The 25187-nt window shown below is 46.6% G+C and overlaps 1 protein-coding gene across 3 annotated transcripts; it reads left to right on the forward strand.

Moving 5' to 3' along the window:
* The first annotated feature begins 1063 nt into the window (after window positions 1–1063).
* Window positions 1064–24658, forward strand: PDPN (podoplanin). 3 transcript variants are annotated; one of them, XM_090268620.1, is made up of 6 exons: window positions 1064–1413; window positions 15650–15786; window positions 18321–18447; window positions 21888–21914; window positions 22455–22566; window positions 23443–24658. In XM_090268620.1, exons 1-6 carry the CDS (start codon window positions 1347–1349, stop codon window positions 23447–23449), a joined length of 477 nt encoding a protein of 158 aa, XP_090124746.1. In that variant the 5' UTR covers window positions 1064–1346; the 3' UTR covers window positions 23450–24658. The 3 variants fall into 3 exon arrangements, with proteins under 3 accessions (XP_090124746.1, XP_090124747.1, XP_090124750.1); XM_090268621.1 differs by having other exon boundaries at window positions 22455–22560; XM_090268624.1 differs by lacking the exon at window positions 21888–21914.
* Window positions 24659–25187: the final 529 nt, after the last annotated feature.

The following is a 25187-nucleotide window of genomic DNA, read 5'->3' on the forward strand; positions in this document are numbered from 1 at the left end:
AATTTTCCTAGCTTCTTACTATCCTTTCTCACGGGGACAGTGGCATAAAATATAAATTCCCAAAGGGTCTGGTCAAGGAGTTAGGGTGACCCCAGGAATCTGAGCTTTTATAGCAGTCTCCCCTTGTGATTCTTAGAATAATGCAAATTTGGAGACTTAAGTCCAGGATAAAGATCTGAAAACAACCTATTATCACCCTAGTAAGGAGCTTTTAAGGCACTTGTTTTTCAGGTCATTTGTGGAATGAAATTGGTGGCATCTGGGAGTGGGTCAGAGGCCATTATCCCAACTCCTCCTTTTCTTCTTAAAAAAAAAAAAAAAAAAAAAAATCCCACCAGTTGAGAAGGAAATAAAGTAAAAACTCTGTTATCATGTCCCCGTCGCCAGCATCCTATATCTGAGGTCAAGGTAAGATCGATGAAACCAGAAGCGTGGGGATTACGGTCCAACTCCACGATTAAAGAGAGTGGGCCCAGGTGGAAGCAGACCCAGGTGTGGTGACCAGGTGGGCTGCCGGCTCCACCCCACTGCGCCTGTCCACCCGCAGGAGTGCGCACAAGAACGCCAAAGGCACCAGCTCCACCTAGCTCCCCGCCACTTCTCAGGCAGCGCTCGGGAGCCCACCCCCTCCTGTCCCTCCTGGACAAGGGCGCCATGTGCCCGCGCGAGCCTCCTCTTGGCCAACCCAGACGAGGACGGCCACTTTTTTTTTTTTTTTTTTTTTTTAAGCCATCAAATTCAATATTTACAAGAGCAATCCCATGCTTGGTTCTAAAACGACTGGCCACACAAGAAACCCCTTTACACCTCATAACAAGAAAAACCTAGCCTTGTGCCTTGCGCTGAAAAAACAGAATAACTGAAGTTAATTTTTTAAGAAATCGCGTATTGTAGGCGCCCCCCTTCCCGCCTGCTGGGGAACACAGTAAAAGCCAATTTTGCTAGGGCCGGGCTCCTCCGCACGTCTTGGCAGCCCCCCCAGCTGCGGCCCTGTAACTTTAAACCTGGCCTGAGGTCATCGTTTTTGCGCTGGCCAAACAGAGCAAGAGGGAGGTCCTAGTGAGCCCCGGACTGAGACCACCTTACAGCGCGGCTCTCCCGCCCTCCCCGGGAGCGATAAATGCTGCCTTCACTCCCAAAGTTCCCGACTGCAAAGTTTGCTCCGCAGGCTGCCACGGGCGGAGGAAGCTTGGGGACCCCTCCTGCGCTGGGACTGTTGCGCCCCGCATTCCGTTCCCCCCTTTCGCGCTCGGCCAGGCGAGGGCCTGTGGCTGCGGGGCTTTCTGATCTTCCCTCAGCACAGAAAGTAGCTGCTGGGCCCCACAGAGGACAAGCTAACCGAAAAGATGTGGAAGGTGCCAGTTCTGCTGCTGGTTTTGGGAAGGACATTGCTCTGGGTTCCGGCAGAAGGAGGTAAGACCCAGGGCGAGCGCCTTCCTGCGGCTGCTCTTGGGGACCAGCGAGCCGGGACTCGCTGGGATGCCGGGGCCTGGTGTTTGCGGTTGCCCAGGAGGGCAGCGGGGAGCCCGCAGTGTGTGTGAGCGCACGCCAGTCTGGAGGACCCGGGACAGGGCGAGGCAGAGGCTTAGCTGGTGCCAGGTCCTAAAGAAAGAGCTGAACGGATGCGAGGAGGGGCCCCCGAATCCACAGGCAGCAAAAGTGGGGAACACAGGGGGTCTCCCTCACAGTCAGTGCAATTCCTGTCATGCCCTGCTCAGCCCAGCTCATAAGAGAGAGGGCGACGGATCACAGCCAGGAGCCTTCCTGCTGCCAGGACTGGGCTTTCCTACAGGGCTGCGTATTGGAGGGGTGTCCACGGCCTCTGAAGACATTGGCCTTAGGCCGTGGGGAGGGACGTTCAGGAGAGCTGGATGTGGGGGAGGCTTCCCCCTCTGCAGCCAGGGTCTCCCTCTGGGGGCTGCCAATCTACACCCCGTGTGCCCGCCTGCCAGGCACACTCAGGGCCCCATCCCTGGGGATGGGCTGGAAGAGGCCCGGGATCCTCTGCATGGAGGATCGTGTGTGAGGGAGGGACCGAGTGGCACCGGGGAATGAAGCATGGCTGTGACCCTGAGGTTTCAGTGGGTTTGGGGCCCTGTGTTGAACTTGGCCAATGGTGCCAATGACTACGTGCGTGAGTGTCGGTAACTCCTCAGATTTCAAATACTTTAGATCTGATGATGGCGGCTCTGCCTGCCGGGTCATCTGCGTCTTTCCAGTCCCTGTCCCTTTCTTACTCCCACATCCTCTTCTCAGCCCTTGCCTCTTGCTGCCCAGTTGGTGGCATCCCGGACACTTGTCAATATTTTATTTCTTTTCTTGGGTTTTATTATCTGTTTCCTCCAAAAGAACACAGGCTCCCAAGGACACAGCCATGTCTTAGCCTTCCAAAGTCCAGCGCACAGTAGTTGCTCACTAAACATTGGTTGAAGGAGTTGTAATCTAACTAGTGATCTTTGGAGCTAGAGATTGCTGAGCTGTGCTCTGAAAGGTAAATTTACATTTTCCACACGGAGGCTCAAGATAGCCCCTATTCCAGAGGAACCCTTGGAGGGAGTGGCTTGAAGGAGGAATGGACCTAACCTTAGGCTTCTATAGTCCCCGCCAAGACAGAAATCCCCAGCCCTAAGGAAAGGATACAAGGCTCCTGCTCTGTGCCCACTGTCTGCCGGCTTCCGAGAGCAGGAGCCACTCTCCCGCAGGCCCTCGGGCTATTCATGTTGGCGCTATCTTTGGCACTTCTCTTTTCGCTGTGGTATATGCAACTCTGCATTTCACTTAAGTTTCCTAATTGGCGAGACAGTGTGCAAAATGACACCATCTTATGCTCACCAGGACAAGGTGTGGGAGATCCCCACACTGAGCCACGTCCCAGCCCTGCTCAGGAAAGAGGGCAGCTGGGTGGCACCCTCAGTTTGCTCCCAGGGAAGGGTTAGCTGTAATTATCTTTAAGCCGGTTTCTAAGCATCAAAGTTACTCCTAAAGGGTGTTGGTAAACCTTGTCTGAAAAAACAGCCCTGGACTGCTCAAGACAGAAGTCCCTGGGCCATGACAGGGGGGTGGCTGTGTGTGGATGCTGATTTGCTGGCTTGCTGGCAAGGAGCTGAGGCCCCCCGAGGGGTTTTGTCTGAGGATAATGAGGGAGGCGACTTGCATATGAATGAATAACTTCATTGAGCTGAGCTATTGTTGGCTCTTGTTGGGGAGCAGGGCTGGGGGTAATGATGGTGATGAATTTTATTATCCTTCTAGGATCCTATTCCCTCCTGCGCCTCCCTCACCCGGTGTTATACGTCATCCAGTTCAGTTTTACACGCTGGTCCCATGCGTTGTCTCTTTGGAGGTTAGTGGGTTCAAAGGCGCTGTCGTCCACACGTCTGGCATTTTCTTCTGTCGTTGGGACCAGCCTCGCTCTGAAATTTCATCCAAAACACGTACTTCAGGGCCCCTGCATGAGTTAGATTGTTTATTTGGTGAAATCCTGCAGGCCGCTGCTTGCTGCAAACCCACATGTGCTTTTCCGGGACCGATCCACCCAGGATTAATCATGCAGCAAACAAATTTCCCTGTGATTTCCCCGAAACGCTTGCCAGTTTTGGAGGCCCTGAAATCCTCGTGAGTTGCTGAGAGTTTTTGTGCCGCTTGGGGCTTCAATCGAGTGTTTCCTAAAGGCCAGGTCTACGAGAGCCCTCGTGAGGGAGGCCTGTCCATTACACTGGTGCAGGAAATCCAAGAGAGCATGTAACACAGAAAAGCACATTTTAAAAGAGGATTCACGCATGAGAAGGCTAAGTCAGGACAGAGCTCATAGGGAGGGACCCTGGCTGAGCAGAGGTATGAGGCCCCCTTCTCTTGTTCTCTGGCCTTTGAAATCAGTGGCCCATGAGTAACCCATGAGAGTTGTAAAGACACCCCCCGCCCCCCTCCCAACAAAAGCCCTGGTTGGTGTGGCTCTGTGGATTGAGTGCTGACCTGTGAACCGAAAGGTCGCCGGTTCAATTCCCAGTCAGGGCACATGCCTGGGTTGCAGGTTGCAGGCCAGGTCCCCAGTTGGGGGTGTTCGAGAGGCAACCGACCGATGTAGCTCTCGCACGTTGATGTTCCTCTCCCTCTCTTTCTCCCTCCCTTCCTCTCTCAAACAATGAATTAAAAAAATAAAATGACCCCAAACCTTGGTGTCATGGTAGATGGTTTGTCCAAGTGGGAAGGACACCATCTCCTTCCCATTCCCATTCCCCACCGTGGTCTCTTTAATCATTGCAACTTCTTAAATTGTATATTATTACCTTCAGAATATACCAGAACTGGGATTCAGAAATGGGTTTAACTCCCAATCTCAAGCTCTTTTTGCTACATTATGTTGCCCCCCCCCCAAAAAAAAGAAAGAAAAGAAAAGAACCCTACATACACACAAAGGTTGAACTTGAAATTAAAAGTTAACCTCACTTTAAGTTCCTTAAACGTGAGAACAAAAATTTTAAGAGGTGTAAATAAGAAGTTCTTTATACTCAATTCTTACCACAATATTCCTTTAAGAATGAAGCTGTCACAGTAATTACAATGGGATCCATTAATTCATCCCCCAAATGGCAATTCAGTGTCCCCAGAGTGCTTGGTACAGTGCTAGGGGCAGACTTGTATGTGCACCTCACATCATAAAGCTCTCTGAGCTCCTCACCAGCGCCGCAGCAGGCCTGTGCATTCCATTCCATGGACTTATCTGAATATTTGTCATATTTCTGGTGTCTAAGCAGAGGCTTGCCAGGTTAGAACTTGTGGAAATCTTACCGGGGAGGACAGAGAGAGAGTGAAGGCTCAAATACTTAGCACCACTCTTGCGACACTCATTTGAGAAATCAGAAAGTAGCCTGCCACCCTGACACCTCTCGAGGAAATAGCTAGTGAGAGTGTTTCCTTGCAAGAGAATCAAATGACTGGAGGGGGCGGGGAGACTGGGACGAGGCAGGTAGGGCAGGTACTTCCAAAGCCAAGTAAACAATTACTGAGATAAGTTAGGATTCCTGTGGAGTGAGCAAAATGTAAAGCGGCTCTTGACTGTATGTCTGAATCCTTTCCTTACTGATGTCTGAAAACTTTGGGGGCGGGGTGGGGGAAGAAAGTGATCAGGCATTTTATCCGAGGGCTGTGAGATGGAGCCAGGTTGGGAACCACAGGAACTGTGCCAAGTTCATCCGCGGCGGGAAGACGAGGTGGCTGTTTCCTTCCCCGTTTCTCACCCCAGCACCCACCAATCAGCCTGCTCACACACAGGGCCAGTCTGGGCAGGCATTCCCTTCAGCTTCAGCACACTGGGTGGGCACGCTCTCTTTTTCTCCTGGCTCACTGCCTTTGCCCCAGAGGAGACGGCTTTGTCCTTTGAGGACGATCCAGCTGGAATCAAGCTAAGTCCAGAGGGAAGCCTGCAGACCTGCCCACCTCACCCACCTCGCTGTCTGCAGACTCGCAGACTGAAATGATTAGGGCAACACTAAATTTCAGGCTGGCGGGGAAAGAACCTGAAACGGCACACCTACCAAAAGAATGATCAGTTTTCCGGAGGAAGATGTGCTCCTGACCTCTGTGCAGAGGGCCTGACCTGCCAGCTGTGGAGGGAGAATGTCACTGGGGTACTAAAGGCCACTGTGACTTTTGTAGCATGCTGGGGAATGCCAGTTACATAGAAAATGGAGGGGAAACCGGGAAGAGGGGATGCTAGAATATGTGTAAACATGTGACGGATGAGAATGGAGTATTTCCTGCCATTCATCAAGGTGTCTCCATCCGGGAGAATAAAACGCCACTGAATAATCAGAACTGTGACCCCATGAAGAGTGTCCTGCCCAAAGGATTTGATGATGTCAAAGCTGCCTTGCCCAAGAAATGCATGTCGTTCACAGATCTATCTTGAGAAACTGCTGTGTAGGTCAGGCAAGGCAAACGTTACACCTGCTTGCAGCTAGTAGGAAGGATGTCATCTCTGGTGGTGGTGGGAGTCTGATTCCAGGGACAGTGATTCCGTGATGAATCACAGATGCCTGCTCTGTCACCGTCTGGGAGTGATTCCCCCCAACGGCCTCACCCTTTCTCCTACAAACAACAAATAATGTCTCAGGTATTCCACTCTGGAGAAGGGCAGGCCTCGTATACAGCATTGGAAACTATTTCCTGTTCTAGATAAACTACTTGGTTGCCTGGCCTCTGGTGAGGTTGGGTAATGTGAAACATTTTCATCTGAGCCCTCTAATAAGATGAAATTTCTGAATCCGTAAAACTAAGGGAACTGGATTCTGCGTGGATGGTGTCAATAGCAGTAACTCTGTAACAACAGCTAACATTTACTGAACACTTAGTACAGGTCCAGCTCTTTCCAGGCCCTGCTTCACCTAGTAATCTGCTCCACAGTAGCAACTATTTGTATTTTATAGGCGAGGAAAGAGGCTCAGAGAGGTTTAGTAACTTACACACAGACACAGCGCCAGCAAATGGCAACGGCAAGACTTGGATGTAGGCAGCCCACCCCCAGAGCCCACGCCTCTAGCCATGGGAGCCAAAGGCACCCAGAAAAGTCAGCCAGCTGATTTCTTCACGTACCTTGTTATTTGTTAGACACAGAATTTAGACCAAAGAACTATGGTGCCACGGATACCGAATTGAAGGACGCGGTTCCTGACCCCTTACGCACTTACACGGTACACGTTACATTCCTACTAACAATGCAAAAAAGGGTTCCAGTTTCTTTATATCCTTGCCCACACTTGCTAATTTCTGTTTGTTTGTTGTTAATACTAGCTGTCCTGATGGCTATGAAGTGGAATCTCATCGTAGTTTTGATTTGCGTTCCCTAATGACTGAAGATGTTAAACATGTTTTTGTGTTCTTATTGGCCAGTTATTTATCTTCTTTGGAGAAATGTCTATTCATAGCCTTAACTCCTTTTAAAATTATATTATCCTTTTGTTGCTGAATTCTTTATGTATTCTGAATCCTAGACCCTAGGTACTTCTCAGAGGTATGACTTGCAGGTACTCTCCCATTCTGTGGGTTGTCTTTTCAATCTCTTGACAGTGTTCACTGAAGCACCAAGTTTGAAACTTTTGATGAAGACTAAGGTAACTTATTTTGTTTTGTTTTGTTGTCTAGAGTGCTGGTGTCATACCTAGGAAGCTGTGGCCTAATCCAAGGCCACAAAGATTTACTCTTGTGCTTTCTTCCAATAGTTGCATTGTTTTATCTCTTACATTTAGGCCTCTGATTCATTCTGGAGTTAATTTTTACATGTGGTATAAAGTACTGATCCAACTCCCTTCTTTTGCATGTAGATTATCCAGTCGTCCCAGGACCATTTGTTGAAAAGATGATTCCCCACTAAATTATCTTGACAACTTTGTCAAAATGAATAGCTCACAAATGTATGGGTTTATTTCTGGACTCTTTCTTCATTCTATTCTATTGATCTCTACATCTGTCCTTATGCCAGGACCATACAGCCTTGATTATTTATGGAGCTTTGTAGTACGTGCTGAAATCGGGACACATAAATCCCACTGTGTTCTTTTTCAAGATTGCTTTGGCGAGTCTTTTCACCGTATCTTTATTGTTTGTGTACATCTTGCCCCTTAGAGAAGAGAGGAGGACCTATGTCGTCCTCAGCACTTAAAGGAACATATGGTTTCTCTGTAGTAAATATTTCGCAGGAGAGAGAAGGAGGAAACTCAGTGACCCACGCCTTTGGGCAGGAATGACAAGAAACCACATGATAGAACTTGGGTAGGAGGCGTGAGAGGGTAGAAACCAGGCTGCTGAGAAGGGGCAGGATTTTGTGCACTTGGTTATAGACACAGTGAGTCTGAGGTAATAGTATGACACCCAATTTGATATGGCTGATGGATCCCTGGGGAGATACTCAACTAAAATGACATTGGTAATAAGCCCCAGAGACAAAGTTTGCTGCCCAAATTCCCCATTCATTGGGACAAGGGGAAAAGATGGCAGGGAGGGTCAGAGAGGTCCCCCTCGCTACCGCAGCACACTTCAGACTCTCCACCCAAGCTTAGGATCAAGGCCAAGGGCAGCTCGTGGAAACGCAGCACATTCTGCACATTCCTGCAGGCCTCATCCTCCGGGGCTTCCAGCTGGGCAGTCTGCAGGCTGCATGGGCGGGCGTTGAGGTCAGAGCCAAACGGGCTTCTCTTTTTACTCTTGCAAAATCAGGGCCTGCTCAGCTGACGGCGGTGAGTTGATCAGAAGCTATTTCCCAGCAGATGGTGAGTGTTTTCCGAACAGCCCACCCTCCCACCACCCCCACAGGGGTGACGCTTTGCTTGGGGCAGCACTTCTAAAACCGGGCTTTAGTCATTTGGTTATTCAAGCCCTAAGCTGCCTCTCCTAGGAGGCGGCCCTTTGTGCGGGACTCTGGCCCCGGTGAAGTCCAGAAAAGTTATTACACAGGTGTTGATTCCAGTCGACAGAACTCTGAGCTCATTTCCTCTTAGCGGGAACATTCTGCTCTTGGTCAAGAGAGAAACCTCTCCCCAGGTTGAGTAATTTGCAATTGAGGTTACAACCAGAAGCGTCTAGCTTTACCACGTGAGGAGGTCTGAGCCCTTTTTGTGTGTGATTGCGGGTGAGTGGCTCTGTCGATTCCTCCGGGGAACCCTGGAAAGTGTGACTATTCATGCATGCTGGGCCACAGATCCACAGCAGGACGGAATGTGGCCGCAAGCAGCTTCCAGACCCGCGTAGGGAGAAAACAGTGAATACCAGTGTTATCATATCCTAGACTAGTTTGGAGGAGGTGACTTTCTCCTGGCACCTTAGGTGGGCTCTGAAGGAAGAGGCATTTTACCTGGGTCAGGTAGAAGAGTAGGAAGGGTTTGGATGGAATTGAAGGGTGACCCTGTGGGCACCCTTGGCATCCAGAAGCCCACGGCCAGGGCAGCTCCAACTCTACTCCAGCCCCTTCTATGTGACGTAGAAAGAAATGTGAGTAGAGGGACCTGCAGAAAAGTGACCAATACATGTGAAGGCTGTGTGGCGCGGTGGTTAGAGCATGGGGGGAAGGGGGGTTGGAATCTGACAGAGCCTGATGTTTAGTCTCTGCATCGCCACTTGCTGGCTACGTGGGCAGCTTACCCTCAGCCTCATCGTCCTCACCTACAAAATGAAGATGGTCTTAGTCGGCAAGGCTTTTGTAGAGATGAGGAGAGAGTGCTGGGCAGCATGTTTTGGCCATTCTATAAATTCAATAAATAGTAGCCATCCATGAAATATCTCCCTTGTGGATGGTCATGAGTTAATTGCAAACATCTGTGAAGGTATTCAGTGAGTAGGTCCCAGTTCCTTTTGCCCTATCCAGGAGGACGTAGAGGTGTGTTTGCAGGCCTGGTATTATGTCCGATGGACTGAATGTCCTGTTCCTTCCACTGCCAGTGACTCAACTATGTCCCCATACATGGCTGGTCTCTCTCTTTCCGTTATTACCCATGTTCTGTTGCAGAGACCTTCAACTTCAAGAGATGACACAGGGGCCACCCCACCTAGATCCCAAAGAAAACCACCCCCTGGGTGATTTAACTACCTCTATCTGATGTTAGGGGATTCTCGATGCTCCAAGTCTTAATATGTAGCATTTCTTTTGATGTGTCTGGAGGAACTTGTGACACTTCTCCGATCGCTCCAGCCTTGGCGTGTTTCTCTTGAATTTTATGGGAGAGGCACCTGTCCCCAGTGTGACCGTGGGCAGTCAGGTCTCATCACTGGCCTTGGCCTGCAGGGGATGATGGGACCTGACAGTGAGTGGATAGGCTGCTGGGCATTTAATACAAAGGATCGCTTGAAAGAAATGTCCTTCTTGGCTATAGATGCGCTCTTTCAGTCGGTTGTGCAACAAACATCTGCAAAATGCACGACACGGTGCCAGGATCGGGGATTTGGGGGCAGTGTGAGCTTTAGGTAGCACTTTGCTACCTGGAGGAGAATTGAGTGTGCCGTTTCTGCGGGACTGGGTCGCAGGGCCAAGCCTTCTTGGAGTTGCCTTGGTCTTCTTCCATGGCCCAACTTTTGATCCAGTAAGCAATCTCCCAGGATCCACAGAAAAAGTGAGGGTGGAGGGGAAACCTGCCGGCCACATCAGTGATCGTTTTCCCCACAACCTAAAGTCTGCTAGGAGTGGAGGGTCCAGCACACAGCTTTGGGTCAGAGAGGAGCTTTTAGTGTTTCAGAGGAAGGTGTCTACATGAGGTGAAGGGGACGGGCAAGCCTGCAGGACAGGAGGAGTCACCTGAAAGATGTGGTAAATGAAAGCAGAGTCCCAACACCTTGCTTCCCATTACAGAAACCCACTTCGTGGTAATCAGACAGCTCAGCAGGACGCTGGGAACTGAGAGGAAGGACTGGACAGAGGTCTGAGTGTCTCGGTGATCACAGTGGGTGGCCTTCGGTGTCCTGGAGAATGTGGGGTGTTGGCATCTTCCTCCAATTTGGGGTGTACTGATTTTCAGGCTTCTGAGCACGATGCTGAAACATGATAAAGAAATAACAGGCGAAAGCCTGTGTCTGGGTGAAGGAGCAGAAGCGAGCGTTTCTACTTCTGTTTATCAAATAGATGTTTTGACCCCTCTCCTTCCCCCCCCGAAGCATTAATTCACCCCAAATGCAGTGGGGAGGGAGATGCTAGAATTAAATGTTTATTAATTCTCCTGCAGGGGAAAACCAGAACTTCCTAGGATGTTGTAAGGAAAAAAAAAAAAAAAAAAGATTCTACTTCTCAATGGCCACCAAAAACATTCCGAGGCCTTGGAGTCAACCTTTTTCAAAGGCTTATTTGTGTATTTCGACACCGGAGCAGTCCAAGGTGTTAGAAAACACCAGGCAACATGAAAGACACCCATTTAATCTGTCCGCTAACACTACGGGGTTTCTTTGAAAACCCCCAGGGTACCTCAGCCTGCGACTTCTTTATTTTTAAAATCAGCTTTCCCATTTCAAAATGAAACACTGTCCCAGCATCAGGTCTGCAGGGAGAGGCAGGGCTGTTCTCCGTCCCGTGTGGACAGAGACGGACTGAGGCTCTTCACCTAAATGTACGTGGAGGACTTCGTGGGTGTCCTAATAAAACGAGGGGAAGCCCAGGAGAGGACGTCACATCAGATAGGAATGTTCTGTTTCACTCAGTACACGCAGCTCCGTGTTGTTATCAACAGAGCTGTTACAGGTGGTAGAGGAACTCTTTGCTCTGAGGTTTTGTAGTTATTTATCATTATTGGTGGGCAATGACTTTGGACGCTTCCCGGCCCTTACCTCCCTGCTGCCCCTGTCCTGGTGCAAACACCGACCCGCTCCTGCCTGAACAACAGAAAGAGCCTGAGCGACCCCCCTGCTCCAGTCCGATCCCAGCGCCGTCGCTGAAGTGCACCTGCCATTCACACAGCGCCCAGAGTGGCCTCCTGGACCTGATCGGGTTATACCACTCCCCCTCCCACTCCAAATGAAATCAAAACCCCTTGCAGAGTTCCGCTGGACTGGCGCTCCACCCCTCCCAATCCTTTTCTTTCTTTTTTAAATAATTTTTAAAAATTTGTATTTATTTTTAGAGAGCGGGGAAGGGAGGGAGAAAGTGGGGGAGAGAAACATCGATGTGTGAGAGAAACACCGATCGGCTGTCTCTCGCACGTACCCAGCTGGGGACCTGGCCCGCAACCCAGGCACGTGCCTTGACTAGGAATCGAACCAGTGAAACTGGACTCTGCAAAGATGGACACAGAAGCCCCAGGTCAAGGCCTCCTGGAGAACGGGGTTCAGAGCCTGACTCAAGTCGGGTCGAGGAGGGCGTCAACCTCTCTTTCCCCGCCTGATAAATGCAGACAATAACGCCCGTGTAACTGCCCATGAGGCCGTTGGTCCAGAAGGCACCGTCTAGGCCCTACACGGCTGAACAGCATGAGGGGGGCGGGGTGTTGTTAGCTGTGCCTCTTGTGTTAAACAGAACCTTCCTCTCCGAAAGAGCTCAGGGCCCGTCTGTTCTAGCCACACACTCATCCCCTGCTGTCTGTGCCCTGTCTTAATTCTAGCTACATTTTTGGCACGGAATTAATCTGGCAGTGGGCAGCGGCTGTGAGGAAGAAGGGGTAGCTGATGGTGAGCGGAGCACAGATTTAGGGATCTGTTCTGGAAGGAATGGGCAGACAGGGCAGTAGGTGGGGGTGGGGGTGGGGGGGCCGCCGGCAGCGCTCGGGCCATGTAAGCGGGTCCTTGTGCTGAGAGCTTTCTCCCATGACTGAGACGCAGCTATTAGAAAGAAGACATTGTCCCAGTGAGCTCGTTCTGAAGCAGTGGGGAACAGAGGGTTTGCTGAAATGATAGCCTAATCTTTTTTGGGGGGGGGTGTCAAATGATATTCCCATTTTACATCATCCTTCAAAATAAAGCCAAGGCAAATAGAAATATTAAGTGTAAGGTGAATATTTGTATAATCTTGAAGGTAGGTCTGGTCATTGTAACATCAAAGGGACAAAATGAGATTAATAAATTTTTAAAAAATATTTATTTGTTTTTTTATTTATTTTATTTTTAGAGAGAGGAGAAAGGAGAAAGAGAGGGAGAGAGACATCACTGTGTGGTTGCCTCTCATTTGCGCCCCCAACTGGGGACCTGACGTGCAACCTAGTCATGTGCCCTGACTGGGAATCGAACCAGTGACACTTGGCTCGCAGGCCAATGCTCAATCCACTGAGCCACAGCAGCCAGGGCTGACCTTAATAAATCTGATTAGCGACAAAACTCACTGGTTACAGAAGAGAGGTGCCAATACCAACTTGTAGAAGAAATGTTTGCAGCATTTATTCCAGAGACTCTATTCTTAGGGTTATAAAGACACCTATAAAACTATAAAAAATGATGAATACCATTAGAGAAAAATGGTTACAAAAGAAGACATCCCTGATGGCCAACGAACAGATGAAACAACTCACTAGTACCAATCAAAGGCGTGTAAATAAAACCAAAGGGGTGAAAACACTTATTCAAAGATTTTTATCAAGAATTTGGGATATTACACACAGTGACAATAACAGCGTGATTGAAGGTAGTGTTTAAATCCTGAAATATTTATAAAGAAATGTCATCCCATAAATGCATGTACACTAGAATAGTTTCTTTAGCAATATTAAGCTTTAATGCCAAGGTTAAAATGATCCCTAATTAGCACTTCCATACCAATAAGTATCTCTTTAGTTCTTATTTGTTCTCACATTTGAGAACCTTAAGGTAAAATTGATTTAGCCACATCTTCCCATAGGTGGTATAAACTTTGGCCTAGCTTTTTAAAGAATAACACACACCACCAAAATCCCAAAGTAAATGGATGGGTTGCCATCATATTTGGAAACTTCCACTGGTTCTGAGCCACAGCTGGGTGAGGCTGGGTGTAGCAGGAAAAGATGTCACGCGTGCATGTGGGTCCACTGCGTCAGGCCGACACTGTAATTACAGGTTCATCACGGCGTTACATAGACAGCTGTGTGTGTTGCCTGCGCGCACACGTGTCTTAGGAAGAAGAAAGAATTGGCGAGCTAAGGCACCCATCATACGTGGTTTAAATGTCACCCGTCAAGGGAAAAGGTGGCAAATGCTGGCTTGGTGACCCTGCAGCTGGGCTGCAGGAAACCTTCACCCTGGACAGCCTTCAGCCAAAATAAGGAGAGAGACCATCGAGGATCTCTTGTTAAAGATCGACTTTCCCATGGGGCGAAAAGAATGCCAGGGCAGTGGGACAAAGGACATGCATCTTAATCACGAGCGTCATTCATAAAACGCCTTTTGTGTATTCAGAGCCATTTTAGTGCTTGGCTCCGCGGGCCAAGTGCAGAAAAGAACCAGAAGGCATTTTTATCGCACACTTTCAATGAACTAAACTCTGTGAAAGAATTCTGACCAGCTTCATTCAGCGCTCGATTTTTTTTTTTTTTAAAGCAAGTGTGGTTTGTTGTTGTTTTTTAAAGTTGGAGGATGCCCCAGAGTAAGCGATTGTGCTGAACAGTGCCAGAAAACGTTTTTTAAATTGATGATTTGTTAACTGAGTTCAAAGCAGGACAGAAGGAAAAGAAAATGGGGTGCTTGGTGGTTGTTTTTTTTTTAAATAAGGACTACTCGCCAGGCCAAGGAATATTTCCCCCTGAGCTCTGATAAATAACATTCAACATTGCCTACATGCCAGCCAATGACTGCCCCCCCTATCCCCACCCCAGCAAATGACTCAGAGCGGAGGCCAACCATGTGCACGCACGGAGGCGGTCAGTTGTTGCTAACCGGTGAAGGTCTTTTGCTGCCCAGATGAAAAATAAATGCATATACTTAAGAGGCTCATCCAAGCCAGTGATCAGTGGTACCGGAGTAGGTCTCAAGATGCAAAGAGAACAAACGGGTTTGCTCTAGAGACTTTCTCTGTCTGCGCGTCAGCAAAGAAGCTGTGATCAAATATTTATCGGCAGTGCCCTTGGTGGGGCCGGCAAAGCTTCAAGAGGAATACATATAGCATCTTCAGGCTGCTTGCTGACCTGAGCATGGCCGGCATGTGAACACCTGCTCTTTCATTACGTACTCAAAGGGGTCCCCGAGCACCCCCTTCCTCTTGCTCCTGGGGTGCGTGTGCCCCCTTATTCTGCAACTGCACGTAGTCATGGAATTTCCAGAGTGCCTCTGAGTCTGGGGCCAGAGTCTGGGGCCAGTGAGTCAGATTTTTCATGAGCGGAGGGTTATCTGGTGAGCTGAGACGGCGCTGCGGCTCGGTCGTGATTAGTTCATCAGATCATCGCGACACAGGCTAAAGAACAGGCCACCGTTCTTATCTGTTGTCTGCCCGGTTGTGGAATTCAACCTGTTCAATCTGCTGTCGTGTCCCCCACCCCCATGCTCCTCCGGAAACCATTTTCCTTCACACAGCGGGGTCATTCATCCAATGTTAATGCAGGACAGCCGGGGGCAAGAGCTGGAAGGTCTCTTAGTCGTCCAGCTTTTGGTGTAAGAAGAGTTCCGTTGAAGTATGTCACTGACCTTCCCCTGTAGACATTTAACCCAACTGTAGAGTAAGAGGTTGAACTCTATGTAATCTCTGAGGCCAGTGGTCAAAGCCAAGGCTCCCAGTCACTCAGGTAGGCAGCAGTCACAAAATTCAATGGAGAGTGAGCTTGACATGGAAAACACGGTGACCCTGCCTTTGAACATCCTGACTCAGCAGGCTGGAGATAGAGCCTACAAAAAGTGGCCTTAGAACTCTTGCAGGGTGACTCTAATGTAGAATTTTTTCAGGTCCAAATGATATTCCATTAACCCGAATACATGAATTCATGCTATGAAGTAGCACCAGAAAAAATCTGATTTCATTCCTGAACGGAAAAGATGTGCATCCCTCTGTTCTGTCGGCCTCAGTAGGATACCAGGGAGGGTCTGGCTTTCTTTGGCAGTGGAGACCAAAGGCCACCCACGTGCCAGAGGTGCGGCACGGCGAATGGTTGGTGGGACGCAGGAAAGGTAGCAGCAGCAGCAACGACAAATCCTCAAGAGAAATGGGAAAAAATGATCTGATTGTAGGTAGGCCTTTCGGTCTGCCCACACTCCTTCCACCATAAACCCTGACTCGGTCTTTCTTTCTCAGCCGTCACAGCCCGGCCAGAAGATGGCATTACGACCTTAAGCGTGGAAGACGGCCTGGTGAATCCAGGTGTGGAAGATGACACAGTGATTCCAGGTGCCAGTGAAGAGCCCTTTGAGTCTGCTGGCTTGACAGCTCAGGTGAGCGTCCCAGGAACAGAGGAGTTTGCTTTGTAGGCATACAATCGCATGTAAGGATATATACACACATATCTATTTATATTTATTCTATGTATCTGTAATCAGCGGGAGCCACCATATGAAGGAATTGTTACATGGCTTGCAAAAAAAAGTGACGACCCAATTTCATCCAGCCAGCAGCTACCTGGTGTGCTGATCACAGGTGATCTGAGAGTGTATACCGGGGCTTCTCTAACTGTTAGGGAAGTAAGTTTATAGATGTTTAATCTGTCACAGTCCACTTTTCAATATAAGAAAAGTCTTGGATCTTGCAGTACTGGCATTGCTATAAAAGTTTCTAGATACATAGTCACAGTTTCTCGTCTTATTATAACCAGTAATAAACACAGACTAGAAGCCATGCCCGGATCACACTGGCATAGTCTCTGTGGAGTCCCAACTGACACATTCTCAACCTGATGAATTACAGTCAGTTCCTAGGTGCGTTAAGCGCCTGCCATAGGCAAGATAAGATGCTAGGCTCCGGGAGGCATTGGAGGGGTATAGAAGCCACACCTTCAACCATTGAGGGAATCCCGTTCCCACCTCCCCAGTCCCCTCAGGAGTCACTCTCTAGCCCAGAGGTCAGGGAACTAGTCACCAGATTGGGCCCACCACCCGCTTTTGTCAATAAAGTTTTATTGGAACACAGCAATGCCCGTGCAGTTGAGAATGATCTCAGGCTGCTTTCCTACTGTAAGAGCAGAGCTGAGTAGTTGGTTGCAACAGAAACCGAATGGCCTGCCAAGATGAAAATGTTTACCACTTGGCCTTCTACAGAAAACTGTGCCGGCCCTTGTTCTAGTATATTCCCAGGGTTGAGAACCATGCCAAGCACATAGTAGATACTCACTGGCATGTTTTTTATTGTGTTTAAAAACCTGTAACATTAAATTCACCATCTGACCCATTTACAAGTGTACCTACAATTGGATAGTGTTAAGTATATTCACCTTGTGAAGCCGATCTCCAGGACGTCCTCATCTTGCGAATCTGAAACTATCCTCGTGAAACAATAACTCTCCTTTTTCTTCTCCCTCCAGTTCTGGTAACCTCCATTCTTCTTTCTGTCCCTCTGAGTTTGACTGCTCTAAGTCCCTCCTATCAGTGGAACCACACGGTATTTGTTTTCTGGTGACTGGCTTATTTCACTCAGCGTAATGTCTTCAAGGTTCATCCATGTTGTAGCATGTGTCAGAATTTCCTTTTTTAAGGCTGAATGGTATTCCACTCTATGGATATGCCACATTTTGTTCATCCGTTCAGCATTGACAAACCTTTGGGTTGCTGCCGGCTCTTGTGAAGGGTGCCGCTAGGAACACGGGTATACAGATACCTCTTCAGGACCCTGCATTCAATTCTCTTGGGTGTATACTCAGAAGTGGGACTGTTGGATCACGTGATCGTTCTCATTTTTTTGAGGAAACTCTACCCTGTTTTCCTTAGCAGTTGCACCATTTCCGGTTACACCAACAGTGTACAAAGGCTCTGCCTTCTCCACAACCTTGCCCACACATTATTTTCCATTCTTTTGATAATAGCCATGCTAACAGGTGTGAGGCAATAATCTCATGGAGGTATTGATTTGCATTTCTCCGATGATTAGTGATATTAGGAATCTTTTTATCTGCTTATTGGCCATGGTGTATTATCTTTGGATAAGTGTCTAAGCCTTTTGCCCATTTTTAAATCAGGTTATTGGAGTTTTTTTGTTGTTGAGTTGTAGGAGTGATTCATAACCCTTATCAGGCATGTGATTTGCAAATATTTTCTCTTATTCCCTAGGTTGCCTTTTTACTTTGTTGATTGTGTTCTTGGATGCACCAAGTTTTTAAGTTTGATGTGGTCCCATTTATCTATCTTTGCTTTTGTTGGCTGTGGTCATTAGCACACTTGTTGAATGCTACTGTACATTGACATAAACTTTGGGGTCAACAAAACTACTTCTGAGTCTTGTGTCTGTTGTTAGTTTGTGAATTTGGGCATATTTTCTAATCTTTCTCAGCCTTGTTCATACTATAGATCTAATAATAGGATCTGTTTGATAGGGAGTTTTTGGTAAAATAAATCAGGTGTTTAAAGGGGCTGGCACATGGTAAGTTCTCAATAAAGGCTATTACTCTCCATGGGAGAGGGAGGGCACTGAAGGATGATACAACATAACTTGTGCCCCCCCCCCCCAATGTTGCAGGGAGGAAATGCCATTCAAATTCAAGGAAGAAAAAGAATTAAAGCTTAGAGATCTGGTATTTTTCTGAATAATTAAGACCCTAGGAAGCCAGCAGGAAGTAAGATCCATGGCATCATTTCTGGAGTCCACTTGGTTTTATTCCTATTCCCACTCTTCTGTTTGTTTTCTTGTTTTCACTTGAAACTTATATTATCATATATTTTATATATTTATGCCACCTTAAATTTATTTTCTCTTATAAGACAGCGTATGCATTTTAAAACCTTGTTATAACTCTGTTTTGCCTCATTTGCATCTCCAATAGGTGCCCACAAATACAAAGAACACAGACATCCACATAGAGGACCTGCCAACTCCAGGAAACACAGTCTCTGGCCAAGAAGAAAGCCAAAGCACCACAACCGTCAATGTGGCCACCAGTCACTCTGTGGGTAAGAAAACCAGTCACCCCAATAGTCATGGACCTTGTTTTATGTAATCAGTACATTCCAAAAACCATGAACAAATATAATAATCAAAAAGGCACATATTGGAATACAAGAGTGAATTCTGAACTAAGCCTTATGTGATAGTTTCAGAATTCAGTGTTTTAGGTTGCTAAATCAAATCTGATTTATCAGGCTGCTAAACACAGCTCTTTACCTTGAATGACAGATGGTAATTGTGCCCTGACAAGGGCAAGTTAAGTAGTCCCTGGTGTCGTGTTCCTGACCCTAAGTTGATAAAATGCTACACTAACAACTTTGTGTTTTTACCCAAGAGCATAAAACTCAGCCAACCTATGTAAATCTTAATAGATTCTATACTACTATTTATCACCTGACATTGAGTTTATGTCTGTACCCATGAAGCAAGAATGGTTTCTAAAGCACTCTTACCAGGATTGGGGGTTGTACTTGTGATTCACAGTTGGCACCTGCAGTCATGTGAATGGAACACCTTGGAGGGAAACTAGAGGAGGACCTTGGGTCTTTGCCATGAGTATGGGGTTTGGACCATCACTGCTAAGAATGAGGAAAGATCTTGGCCATTACAACTCAGCAACAGAAGAAGATAGCTTCCCATTTCTAGAGCTTTATTAAAAGAGATTAAATCTAAAAAAAGAAAAAAGTGCCCTAATTCTGTAGTAGGTAGGGATAGGAGAGAAAAGGAACTAGCCCTGCGATAACTACAATGAGCTATTTTGCATAAATCGTTTTAGCCACGATAGATAGCTATTCCCATCTTTAAATAACAGTAAACACAAAGACCTCACCTAAAGCCAGATGCACATCTGAATACCTAGAAAGTTATTCTTCATTGTCAATATACATTTCCAGACCCAAAAGCCAATCTGGTTTTACAAAATCTATAGCACTGCTGAGGATTAAAAAAACAAAACAAAATGCTTTATGTTTGTACACCCATGTTCATAGCAACGTTATTTACAATAGCTAAAACATGGAATGTATGGACAGATGAATGGATAAAAAAAATGTGGTGACTACATACAAGAGAATGTTATTCAGCCTGTAAAAGGAAGAATATTTTGACACATGGTACAATATGGGCAAACCTTGAAACATTATGCTAAATGGAATAAGCCCATCACCAAAAGACAAATGCTATATGATTCCACTTAGATGAGGTACAAAGACGAGTCCAAGTTATAGGGACAGAAAGTAGAAGGGTGGCCGCCTGGGGGTGGGGGGAGGTGAGAGTGGGGAGTGATTGTTTAATGGTAATATGAGGTCGGTTTTGCGAGATGAAAAGAGTTCTGCAGATGGATGGTGGTGATGATGATGCCTCGAAATATGAATGTACTTTTCATCATTGAATTATACACCAAAATGATGAAGGCAATAAATGTTGTGTACTCTCTATTTTACCACAAGAGAAAACAAAAGCTTCATAAAAGTGCTGTGAAAATAAGTCCTAAAGCTCACTCCAAGATGCTAAAGAAATGGTTAGTATTGAAACATCTGAGGAAACCAAAAGGGCTTAAGCTAGAAAAGAAACATCAATATAATTGGTCATTGGAAAGCACTTCACATTTTGGGAGACAAATCAATCACTGGTAACATGAGTTGACAGCTCATTGACAGAGGAAAATGGAAACTTTCAAGTTGAGTATTCTTTTTGTCATACCAGGAGACCTCTCCTAATCCTTAAAAAAATTCTCGACTGCCTGGAAAATACTCATGGTTACTCTTCAGTCCGGTCCCCCACCCCACCCTGTTGCAAAATGTGTGGCTTATAGTACATTCCCGCTTTATGTATCAGTGTTCTGAGAAACTGTCACATGAGTTAAAATGTAATTATAAGCATGTGGGTTTTTTAAGGGGTAGTTTTATTAGGGCAGCAGATGTCTTTCCCATGAAACGCCCACGTTCAATGATGTTCATATGTATGACCCAGTTTATGATCACAGTCATGTAATTAATTGAAGGGGAGCTAAGGAGTACAGGACTAATAAGCTCTAATTTAGTAAGGAATCTTCCATAAACTTTATTTTTGGTGTTTTCTAATCACTGGCATCACCAATGGTGATGATGGCATGTTATGAGGCTGGAATTGGCCGCCACCATGTTAACCAGACGGCTGACCTGTCTCTGCTGGTGTTTGACAGCCAGGGATGACATGGTGGGAGTTGGTTGGATGATACCTTTGTTCCGGGCAGGACTCAGGTCCAACAATCTCTCAACCATTGTTTTGTGGGGATAGCACATCCAGCTTGAGCTCTGGGTAAATGCGTCAGAGCTGCGGGCTCAGCTCACACAGGGAGAGCTGGGTCCGGGGCCCCCGACCCTGGGGCCATCTTGAAAAGGAGTCTTTCTGAAGACAGCCTTGGTACATGGGTGGAGGGGCTTCTTTCACACCCAGTCATTAAAAAAAGGCAAGCACCTCATTGTTGATGGCTGGCTGGTGTCCGCTCTCATTAGGGAAGCTGTTGGGTATCTGCCATTTGCAAGTTGTGAGCGAAGATGTTCAGGAAGGCCTGATTGATCCCGTTCTCTCCATTGCGTCATTAAATCAAGGCACCTTGACCGTTCTCCATCTGCAAACTAGAGAAACAAATACCGCCCCCAACACCCCAGAGGAGTTAAGGACTCTGTATATTAAGAGGTTGATGGGAGAAACAAAACACATTTCCTTTTTAAATAGGAATTGTGTAAAATTATCTGCCAGAAGCAATTTTATTACTTCCTTACAGGAAGATCCTTATAAGGAAATGACTGATACCCATGTGATAGGTAAATGAAAGTCACCTTGTAAGTATTAAATTAGATTTGGCTGCAGTTAGAAATCCTAAAATCACAGTGCCGTAAACAGAGTGTTTTCTCTCATTAAACTGAGCTCTAAGATGTGAATTTTGCTCCTAACGAAAAAGCAGGGCAGTACCGTAATGTCACAAGACAGATCGCAGTCTTGGCCACATCTTCCAAAAACCAGAGCATACTGCTCTCAAAATGAAAATTCTTCAAAATAGACCTTCTTACAGTGGATTTCCATGAGCTTGACATTGGACCAAGAATCAGCAGCCTTGGATTCTTTTGTTACCCTAAGCTCTGAAACTTTTTCATCATTTATTTAAGACCTCTGTGGGTCAGCTACTTTGATTCTGCTCTCTAAACTAGATAGGAGTAAAATACGTAAAAATACCGGGGACTCATCGGCATAAGGTGTTCATAAATTCAATAATAATAGTTTTGAAGACAGGAGCATGTCAAAGCTTGCTTAAACATTTCCTGACCCAAGTTATTTAAGAAATTATCTTCTTTGCCTTTTATTTTGCTCCCTTCCATCTAGGGTAAATTCATCTTTTGCCAATTGTTAAATTATAGTTATTAAATCCTAATAATCCTATATCGTTACATCTCTCTCTTTACAGAAGACACGCAGATAACAGTGGAGAAAGGTAAGCTAGATTTGGGTATCAAAATATTCTCCTGGGATTTAACAAAAAGAAAGGTTTCTTTGAACCTAATCTTTGTGATGAATTACATTCTTTTCTGGATTCGAATCAACAAGCGCAGAATAGAGAGCCTTCCCGAGAACAGGTTTCCAACACCTTTTAAGGGAGAAAAGGGAATTGCCTCTCTTTGGAAATAAGAAAACCACAAATGACAACTTAATGACAACTATGGAGAATGGTGTCATATCACAACTTATTGTTAAGTAGGAGTAGAAGTGGGGCTAATTTAATCACTTTACGCAAGCGCTACCCGATAATTAACTCTGAAGCCACCTGGTACGCATGGGATGCTTCATCGATTGAGACCCAGAAATCCTTCCATTCTTAAAACGGGGTTAGAAGAGCCCACAGGGTCTCCTCTTCTGAAACTGAATACAGAAGGGACGATGTAGATTATTACTTGCTATCTACAGTGGGGTGGTGGCCATTGTATTGCAGGTGCGTTGTTTACCCGCGGCTCACGGGTTTTTCCTTCTCATTCAGATGGCTTAGCGACAGGGACCCTGATTGGAATCATAGTTGGGGTCTTACTGGGCATCGGATTCATTGGCGGACTCATCATTGTGCTCGTGCGAAAAATGTCGGGAAGGTACTCGTAAGTAAATAACTTACGCCCATGTGGGAGGTCAGTGAACGGGGTCACGTCTAGAGGTCCGACCTTTGAACTAATGGAAACCTTTAAATGAAGGTCCTGTTCAAAAGCCGCTACCCCCATAGTACTTCGTCGGAAGTTTTCCCAGAAGACACGTGTCTACGTAGGCCTTTTAAGTTTCCAAGAAAGGCGAGTCAGAGCCAGAGGTGACTCTTCGGTTGACTCCCATTGAACTCTGGCCAAATGTGACTTCTTGTCTTAATTTTTCAGTGACCTAAACTTGAGAGAAAACCCAAACCAAGTTTTAACTTGATACCTAGTCACCTGGCTCCCTATCATCATAGGTGAGAGGTTTCCAGAAGATCATCTGCTGCAGGGCCAGGGCTCTATTCTAATGGGGAATCTTACTGGGGTGGGGACCCTCTGTGCATCCTGCCCTGGACATACCCACACAGGTGGTAGTGCACTCCTAGCATTGGCCGTTGATGAAAGGAAGGAATTCTTTCTCTTTATCAAAGTCCCCTAAGAATTCAGAACATTCAAATGCATAGCCAGAGGAAACCTTTTTCTTACTTCTGTTGAGGAGATGATATGTGATTGGGGTGTCAAGGGGACAGGGAGAGGGCAGATGTTATAGATCTGGGGGGTTGAGGGACATGGTTCACAATACAGTTGCAAACCATGTATTTGGAGATGCCTGGGAATCTGACCCTGGCTATGTGGGGAGCAGGCATGGAGGAGGAATGATCTAGAAAGGAGAGCACCAGGTTCCAGAGTTGCAAGACTTAGACAGAAGGACAATAGGAACATGACTCACAGGACTGCTATTCATGGAGCCAGTAAAAGAAGTGACGGTCACCTTTCTCTTTGTTTTCACAGGCCCTAAAGAGCTGAAGAATTGTGCCCTCCTGCCAACATGCTTTTAAAAAGTTTCCGACCTCCCCTGTCCCTGAGCACGTGGGAGAAATGACCCATGGAAATGCCTGGCTGCCCCACTCAAAATCCATGGCGATCCCTCCGCTTGCAAAAGTAACTGAAGGCGTGCTAACTCACGAGACTCGCTCCTCGAAGTGTTTGTCTTTTGAGAAACGTTTTTTAAAATATAAATTTTGGAAAAGGTGATTTAAAAAAGAAAAAGCGTAGGAAATGGAGCAGAACTATGTAAATTGATTTGTAACTAAGATAGACAATGTAATTCCGTTGATATTAGAAACTGGAATCATGTCTTTGTTCTGAACATTCTCTGTTGTTAAAATTCAGAGGAATCTGGAAATATTTATACCAGTGGAGTCCTTGGGTCTAGTGTTATGTGAGCAAGCGGCATAAGCATCTTGCAGTTTCTGATCTGTTGAAATGTACACATTCCAATCTAGTTTGGTCTATTTTTAAAGCCTGATTCGGTGTGAATAATCAAGTAGGAAAATCTAAACTTGGGTAATAATGTAAATTCTCACAACAAGGCCACGGGGCAGCCTCTAGGCTTGCTTTACCCTCATTTCCAGTGATGACTTAATGACTCAAAGATTGACCCACTGCTTCCCTCAGATGTTGGGGAGCTAAGTGGGTGGCCTTCTGTCATCCCCATGACATAAGTCCTTCAGACGGTCTGCTTTGTCCTTGACCATGGAGATCTTAGCGCTGATGATGGCCCAGGTGACTGCTAGAGGTCCGGCGGTGGCAGAGGCTCCCGTCCTCTAGAAACCAAGAACCGTGGGTGGTCCCTAGACAGAAAGAAGCCTTCTGTGTGCCTCTGGCATGGGACAGAGAACCTTTCAGGTTTCCAGCATTTCTTTTCTGCCTCAGAGGAAAGATAGGGGAAGCAAAAATAACCTTGCAGCTGGACTGAAAAACAGAAGAAATTCCCAGTCTTCATGATACCCCCCCACGCTTTTGTGGGGTCATAATCAAAAAGATCAAAATCAAGGAGCCCAAGCTGCCGTTCAGTGTTAGAACCGTCCAACTCGCTATGTTTCCTCCCAGGGGTCAGCGGACTGCTTTTCCCTAAACAAAAAGTCTTTTTACCGAGCAGGCGCTCTGTTGTGAATGTGGTCACACAGTTATGATGTTGTCCTGTAAACTTGTACGAGTTCATAAAACAGGAAAAAGTAAACTTTTAGTCGGAAAGCACAGCCCATTCCTCCCCCCACCACCCCCCCCTTTTTTTTTTGAGTTTTATGAGCTGAATGTCCTTCTGTTTCATCACTCGGATTCCCGAACAGGAGTTGGGGATAATGTATGTCTATTTCATCTTTTATTTTGGCTCTCACCGTGTACAAGAACGGTCCACCCCAAGTCGTACACTGGACCCATTGCCTGCTGGGACAGGGCCATGGGTTTCTTAGTCACATCTGTATTGATGCTCAATGCAGAGTGGACATGTTTGAAAATAAAACAGATAACTGCGTATAACATTGAGTCAGAGCTTTGATTAGAAATCTTGATCACGTCGGGGCCACACGTAGGAACGTTTCTGGATACGCTTATAAATTACGTCATCTGCCTCCTGACTCGACCTGGAGTGAATTAGAAATGGTCATGGGAAGTACAACCATGGGAAAGAAATGTAACCATGCCTTTCATCTAGAGGTTAAGGTCAAGCAGATGAATGTGGTGAGAAGGCAAGT

Source organism: Furipterus horrens, unplaced genomic scaffold (genome assembly GCF_987537825.1).
Source record: "Furipterus horrens unplaced genomic scaffold, mFurHor1.1.pri manual_scaffold_3, whole genome shotgun sequence".
Taxonomy (NCBI): domain Eukaryota; kingdom Metazoa; phylum Chordata; class Mammalia; order Chiroptera; family Furipteridae; genus Furipterus; species Furipterus horrens.